This window comes from Portunus trituberculatus, chromosome 35 (assembly GCF_017591435.1).
Source record: "Portunus trituberculatus isolate SZX2019 chromosome 35, ASM1759143v1, whole genome shotgun sequence".
In the NCBI taxonomy this organism is placed as follows: domain Eukaryota; kingdom Metazoa; phylum Arthropoda; class Malacostraca; order Decapoda; family Portunidae; genus Portunus; species Portunus trituberculatus.
Genome location: NC_059289.1, coordinates 8,554,337 through 8,561,836, shown reverse-complemented (window position 1 = coordinate 8,561,836; position 7,500 = coordinate 8,554,337). Strand labels below are relative to the sequence as shown.

At 43.8% G+C, this 7,500-nt stretch overlaps 1 protein-coding gene across 2 annotated transcripts in view; it reads right to left on the bottom strand.

The window, feature by feature from the left end:
- LOC123513105 (hemicentin-2-like) overlaps positions 1 to 7,500 on the bottom strand; it is a 77,138-nt gene that overhangs the window by 15,778 nt on the left and 53,860 nt on the right. For both annotated transcript variants that reach the window (XM_045269976.1, XM_045269978.1), the window contains exons 2-3: positions 5,011 to 5,140; positions 3,553 to 3,728 (exon numbers count right to left, since the gene is read on the bottom strand). In XM_045269976.1, coding sequence (XP_045125911.1) covers positions 3,553 to 3,728; positions 5,011 to 5,140 — 306 coding nt within the window. The remainder of the gene's footprint in view (positions 1 to 3,552; positions 3,729 to 5,010; positions 5,141 to 7,500) is intronic.

Genomic DNA, 7,500 nt, shown 5'->3' with positions numbered 1-7,500 from the left:
TACGTTGAGATTAGAATAGTCAAGACTCTGGCCTTTATTTTGAACCTCCATAGACGCTTCCTAATGCAAATAAAATCATCTTATCATAAAATGAAGGTAAAAATGCGTCTCATTAATTATTGAAGGAGCTAAAAGTCTGAACAGCTTCAACCAGAGCCTTTAGAATGTCGGTAATCTGTTTTTCAATAGTATTTCACCGGGTAATGGTGTAAAAATCCTATTAATCTTTCATCAAAATGATAAAAAAAAAAAAACATACTTCGTTTGAATGTCGTGGATGGAAGCGATGATGCGGCTCAGAAGTGCATCAGACAGAATACGATCCAATTTATCCTCTATCTGTTTTCACTTGCATGTATGTATTGTACGAGTGTATCAGACTGCTAACTGTGCTGAAGTGTATACCAACAACCCACCTATTGTGTGCTTTGCTTCCAATTACGCATGTACCTTCACCTGCTCGTCTCTTAATTAAGCTTGCGTCACCTGGCCACGGAGAGCCAATGGGCGTTGCCTCTTGTGTTTTTCCCTCACAACTTGCCATTGATCGACACAAGGGAAGGGCGGGAAGGTGCGGGAAGGTGTGGGAAGCAGCGGGTAGCATCGGAAGGGACGAGAAGCAGCGGGAAGGGGTGTGAAGGGACGGGAAAAGACAAGAAGCAGAAGGAATGGTCGGGAATGGACGGGAAGAAGCGGGAAGGGACGAGAATGAACTGGAAGGTGGTGAACAAGATGAAAAATTGACGGGAAAGCGCGAGAAAAGGACGGAAAATGATGAGAAAAGACTGGAAGATGCAGGGAGGGGCGGGAGGAGGGAGCAGGAAGATAAGACAGCTTGTAATAAGGATAAAGAAAGGATTTTGGAGAGCAGGTGATAAAAAAATATGAAGAAAACGGGGATAACGTAGAGAGAGAGAGAGAGAGAGAGAGAGAGAGAGAGAGAGAGAGAGAGAGAGAGAGAGAGAGAGAGAGAGAGAGAGAGAGAGAAATATTCGGCGTGGAATTCATTGGGGGCAGAGAGAGATAAAAAAAGAAAGTAGTTATCGTTGAAATTCGGACGAAACAATTGGAAAAAAAACGAGAGAAAAAAAAAAGTCAGAATGAAAAGACCAAGTGAGCAATGTTTGGGGGAAAAGTTTGTGATGAAAAAATTTTGTATCGACCTTTCAAAAAAGATTGATTAAAAACACATACGATGAAAAAAGAGAAAGCAAAACTCACACAGATTGAAAACACACAGGAGGACAACCAATAACACACACACACACACACACACACACACACACACACACACACACACACACACACACTTTACAATGCAGCACCGCGGGTAAACTATACATTATACATAAATTGAAATCTATCGAATCATACATTTCCAGACACACACACACACATGGAATCAATTTATTGTGTGAACACCTGTCATTCTCTCCCTCTCTCTCTCTCTCTCTCTCTCTCTCTCTCTCTCTCTCTCTCTCTCTCTCTCTCTGGTGATATGGAAAGTGGACAAAGTGGCAAATATTAAAGCTTTACAACTTGGGGTATTATCAACAACGGGGAGAGAGAGAGAGAGAGAGAGAGAGAGAGAGAGAGAGAGAGAGAGAGAGAGAGAGGGGTTCAGGATTAATGATGCTAGACTCCCGATTCCTGCCCGGTCTGTTAGTGAAGCCGGCCTATCAATGACACACACACACACACACACACACACACACACACACACACACACACACACACACACGATGGCGGGAATCTCTCGGTTTTATTCACTGCGGTTTATTCATCAGAGATAAAAATACTACATAGTCATTCATTTTAAGCCTGTTTTTGTGGTCTGAGTGACAAATGAGCAAGGTTTCTGCATTGTCAACAGAAGAAACACTCTTGTGAATCCGACTAATCACTTCTGTTGCCTCGAAAAACAGTCGTGTTGAGGTGATGCAGGTTTTAAGGTGGTTTTTCATGTTCTAATGACAGATTAAAAGCCTTGAAATATGCGTGATACTTTGCGCCATATTCAGAAACGCTTCCCCCTTTCACCGTTTTCAAAGACTACAGAGACGATTAGCTGAGTATTTGTCCTATTGATAATACAGAAAATTTGTTAACATGTCACTAGAATTATAGAAACATCCTTGAAAACCTGTGTTACTTCAACTGGAAGTGTCTCAAAATATGGGCCGAATTCACCACCAATCTTTTACGGCGCAGTGTCAGAACAGAGAGGTACGGTGCTATAAGTGAGGCCACGTCGCCGCGTCTTTGGGAGGAGGTGGGGAGCGGGCCACTGGGGTCGGATGGGTGAGGTCACTGGGCTTGGATGGGGTGATGAAGGAGGCTGTCATCCATGGCTGAGTCATCGTGAGGACATGAGGCGGCGGTTGCGGCGTGAGTAGTGGTGGTGGTGGTGGTGGTAGAGGGGCCGGCACGGTGTTGAGAGGTCGGCGAGGTTGTCATCAAACACTGCCTGACTCACCAGCGCGGCGCGGACAAGACAAAGAGTGTTTGGAGGAGGCGAGGCTGAGAATGAACCTCCAACACTTGTTGCTTCTTATTCACCATACTCTGAAACACTTCCCCGTCATTTCTGCTGCACTCTTAAAGTCTCTAGTTGAAGTTGGACGAATTTTTAATGGTGTTTTTATAGTTTCAGTAACAGATTAACAGAATTTCCACATTCTAAACAGAGGAAATACTGCTGAGATTACGACTAAACATTTCTGTGGTCTGAAAATAGTCGTGGCGAGACGAGACAGCAAAGCGTTTCGGAGTACAGGCCATAATGATCATACATAATGTTTCCTGACTACACGCAATGGTACATGCTACACCAAAGCATATATAAGGCTATTGTACTTACGTAAACAAAATTTTTCCTCTCTCTCTCTCTCTCTCTCTCTCTCTCTCTCTCTCTCTCTCTCTCTCTCCCAACGCACCAGTAAAGCGGCGCTGTACTTAAACAAAGCGGCAATAAATCTGGGGTAACAAACAAGCACGGTGTAGCGAGCAGCCAGCGGCCAGCCATGGAGCACAGGGCAGAGCTAGGCAGCGGCCACACACTCCTGCGTCACACTCACCGACCGACAGTATCGGTAAGACTCATTTGCTCCACGGCACTTCTGATTCCGAAGTTGGAGTGTGGTCAATAATACACCTGGTCTAGCTTTCACGGGTTTACGTCTAGCTAAGTGTACGGTTGTTCTTGTCTTGCATTAAAAAAAATACCCTTCTCATTCACCACGACTATTTTCAAAGGCCACAGAGACTACTGACCGAGTTCTCAAGTGTGTTTCTCCTGTTTATAATGTAGAAACCTTGTTAAATCTGTCACCGGAACCATGAAAACATTCTTAAAAACTCACGCACATAACTTCAACTAGAGACACTTGAATGTAGTAGAGGGGCGCCCTGAAGAGTCTCGAAATATGGTCCAAAGTCTTAACGGGGCCAACACCACCACCACCATTACCACTACAAGAATTACAGCCACTACCCCCTCAGTACTAAGCAGTAGGCCAGGCAAGACACCCTCAACAAGCGCCACACACTCACACGCCATCTGTACGGTGACCCTTCTGGAGGTGGCGGTGCCTCCCGTGCTCCTCGCCACACAGTAGTAGGTGCCGCGGTCCCTCCCACGCAGGCGGTAGAAGAATAAGGAGCCGTCTGGGAGCTGCATGCGGCTGTCCCGGTCTCGTAAGGGCGCCTCGGAGTCCGTCCTGTACCACCTGCAACAAAGAGATGGATAGATAGATAGATAGATAGATAGAGAGAGAGAGAGAGAGAGAGAGAGAGAGAGAGAGAGAGAGAGAGAGAGAGAGAGAGAGAGAGAGATGTATTGATGGATAGATAGGTTGATAGATAGATAGATAGAGAGAGAGAGAGAGAGAGAGAGAGAGAGAGAGAGAGAGAGAGAGAGAGAGAGAGAGAGAGAGAGAGAGAGAGAGAGAGAATGTATTGATGGATAGATAGGTTGATAATAGATAGATAGATAGATAGATAGATAAAGAGAGAGAGAGAGAGAGAGAGAGAGAGAGAGAGAGAGAGAGAGAGAGAGAGAGAGAGAGAGAGAAACATCAGTGAAACAATGCAAAACAGTAAAGAAACCGCTTTAAAACACTGAACACACAAAGGAGAAGTAAACATGAAGGAGGGAAAGAAAGGAACACGTCAAGATGATAAACGAAAGAAAGACGAAAAGTAAACTCCGGTAAACTGCTCAAAGAATAACAAGTGAACCAGACAAGCGAGCATACAAAGGTAACCCAGCAACGAGAAACAGACGCTATGACTTCATTTAAGGAACATCCGAGTGTCATTTACCACAAAAAAAAAAAGATAGACGCATGATAACAGATTAATATTTTCCCTACTAATAACACACTATTCACTTCATTTCAGTAACATCAGCCACCTTACAGAGACAGAATGTAATAGAAAACACGTAAACAATTAGAACACTACTATATACTTCCTTTCCTGTACTCTTATCCTGCAACACATTACATACATGCATCTCCTTCATTTCAGTAACCTAGACACCTTGTACATCTAAAACAAAGCAACAAAACATAAAAAAAATCCAAAATACCTCATGACTTACTCACTTTCTTATCAATTAAAACTTCTAAAATGATACTCTAAACTCGCAACACAATTTTAACATCATTTTAGCAACCTAAGACATCAAAATATCAACCAAACCATCATTCATTCTCTTCCCTGTCAATAATATCTTCTCAAATATTCCTACACTTCCAACATATCACTCAACTCTCTCACATCAGACACACTCATTTAGAAACGCTCTGCTCTCTCATTAAGACTATTTTCCAAGGCCACACAGATGATTAGCGAGATTAATGCAGAAATCTTGTCATTTTGCCTCTAGAAACGCAAAAACACCTTAAAAAACTCGTGTACATTTAAATGAAGCCTTTTGAAGTGGCGGAGGTGAAGCAGAAATGTTTGAGAGTACGAGCAGAGGCAAGAACACACAGGGGGACTCACGTAATCTTGGGCGGCGGGTCTCCTATGGCCTTGCAGTACAGCGTGAGTGGGTCGTTCCGCCTGACTATCTCGTCTGTGGGTTCCTCAGTAAACATCGGTATGCCTCCTGGATGTGTTTCTGTCACTGTACCTGGTGGAGGAAGAAATGAGGGATGAGGGATGGAGATACATACAGTGAAAAGTAGGAGGAGGAGGAGGAGGAGGAGGAGAAAGAAGAGACGGAGGAGCAGAGAAAACAAATAAGGATAAAACGAATAGGAGGAGGAGACGAGTAGATAAAAGATGGAAGGACAGAGAAGGACATAGAATAACGTGAATGTCAGCGAGAGAAAGGCAGATAGATAGATAAATAGATAAATAGATAGTTAGATAGATAGATAGATAAATAGATAGTTAGATAGATAGATAGATAGACAGATAGGTAAATAGATAGATGGATAGGAAGAAAAAGAGATGAGTGAAGATTCTTGCCATGTACCACTATAACACACACACACACACACACACACACACACACACACACACACACACACACTATCAAAACTTCCACACAAAACAAAGGGAAAACTTGTGTGGAAAAATGAGAAAAAAAGAAAGAAGAGAGAGAGAGAGAGAGAGAGAGAGAGAGAGAGAGAGAGAGAGAGAGAGAGAGAGAGAGAGAGAGAGAGAGAGAGAGAGAGAGGAGAGTCAGAATGAGATAAGACATGACAGAACAAAGAACACCGGAGAAGAGAGAGAGAGAGAGAGAGAGAGAGAGAGAGAGAGAGAGAGAGAGAGAGAGAGAGAGAGAGAGAGAGAGAGAGAGAGAGAGAGACGAGAAAAAAACAAGATGAAAAATAACAAAGGAAATAATATCCCCTTTATTTTTCTCTTTACCAGCCTCAACTCTTCCTCCTCCTCCTCCTCTTCTTCCTCCTCCTCCTCCTCCTCCTCCTCCTCCTCCTCCTCCTCCTCCCCCTCGCCAGCTGGGTCCCTGACGTCGCCAGCTGGCCCCTAAGATGTATTTCCACCATGACACGCTATGCCTCTGTTGCTGCCTTTTCCTGCTTCGCTTGGCAGGGAGAGAGAGAGAGAGAGAGAGAGAGAGAGAGAGAGAGAGAGAGAGAGAGAGAGAGAGAGAGAGAGAGAGAGAGAGTAATTAATTTTTTCCATTCCTTTTCCATTCTAAGCATCTCATTTCGTCTTATTTCCTCCTCCTCCTCCTCCTCCTCCTCCTCCTCCTCCTCCTCCTCCTCCTCCTCCTCCTCCTCCTCCTCCTCCTCCTCCTCCTCTTCTTCCACGCTACCCCATTTATTAAAGCACACACACACACACACACACACACACACACACACACACACACACACACACACGTAAGGATAAGGATGATAGGTAGGTGTGTTTCATGAAGGGAGCGTCACGTGTAAGTCTGATGGCTTCCTGCAGCTTCCCTTATTCTAGCTCCTACTCGCTAATGCTCTTATTTCTCAGTACTAGGGTGTATTACATTAGCGGTGGTGGTGGTGGTGGTGGTGGTGGTGGTGAAGGGATGCTGACAAATCATGGGAGACACGCACGCAAGTCACACACACACACACACACATACACACACGCAACTATGTCATCCTTAAGTCTTTATAGTATTAAAACTGTTAGCGTTCTTGGTACTCTCTCTCTCTCTCTCTCTCTCTCTCTTATTCCCATTCTCATAGCGTCCTCCTCTCTTGTTTCCTCTCTTCCTAACCCTTCTCACTTCCCATCTCCTTTCTTCCCCCTTTCTCCTATAATTTACTCCCCTTTACTTTATCCTGACAATTTCTTTCTTACCTCCCTTTCTCCCTTCCCTTCCCTCCTCTATCTTCACCCCTCTGTCCTTCCATTCCCTTTATCCCTCCTTTTCCACCCTCCCTCCTCTCCCACTGAAGCCTCACATACATCACTTCCTTGCGTCACACTCTCAGATTAAGCAACACGTCCTTAAACCTTCCTCTTCTTGTCTTACTAGGTTTCAAAATGGCTATAGAGGAGGTTATTCGTGATTTTCTAGGTGTGATGTGATTTCAACCCCTTCAGTACCATGACGTGTTTCCATGTTCATCCTGTTAACTTTAGTAATTTAATAAAGTTTCAGAAACTCATGTGGGGGATTAAAATAGTGAAGACTGTGACCATTAATCTCTTGACTTCCATAGACCCTTCCTAATGTCAATAAAATGGTCCGCTCGTACATAAATCAGAAGATAAAAATGTGTCCCAGTATTTAATCTCACAAAAGGACCGGTGGCGTCTCTAGTTAATGTAATGGCGTCCAAAATTTATCTACATTTCAAATTTTCTCCCGTATTTTGTTTTTCTATTACATTAGTTGTTAACAATGATTTCAATCCATACACAGGGGAAAAACATGATAGTTTCACAAAGATTCCACCACATAACGAGAGAAAGAAGAGTGTTTCAGTGATTCTAGAGATAATTTTGACCAGGATTTCAGGCCACACACAGGGGGAAGGC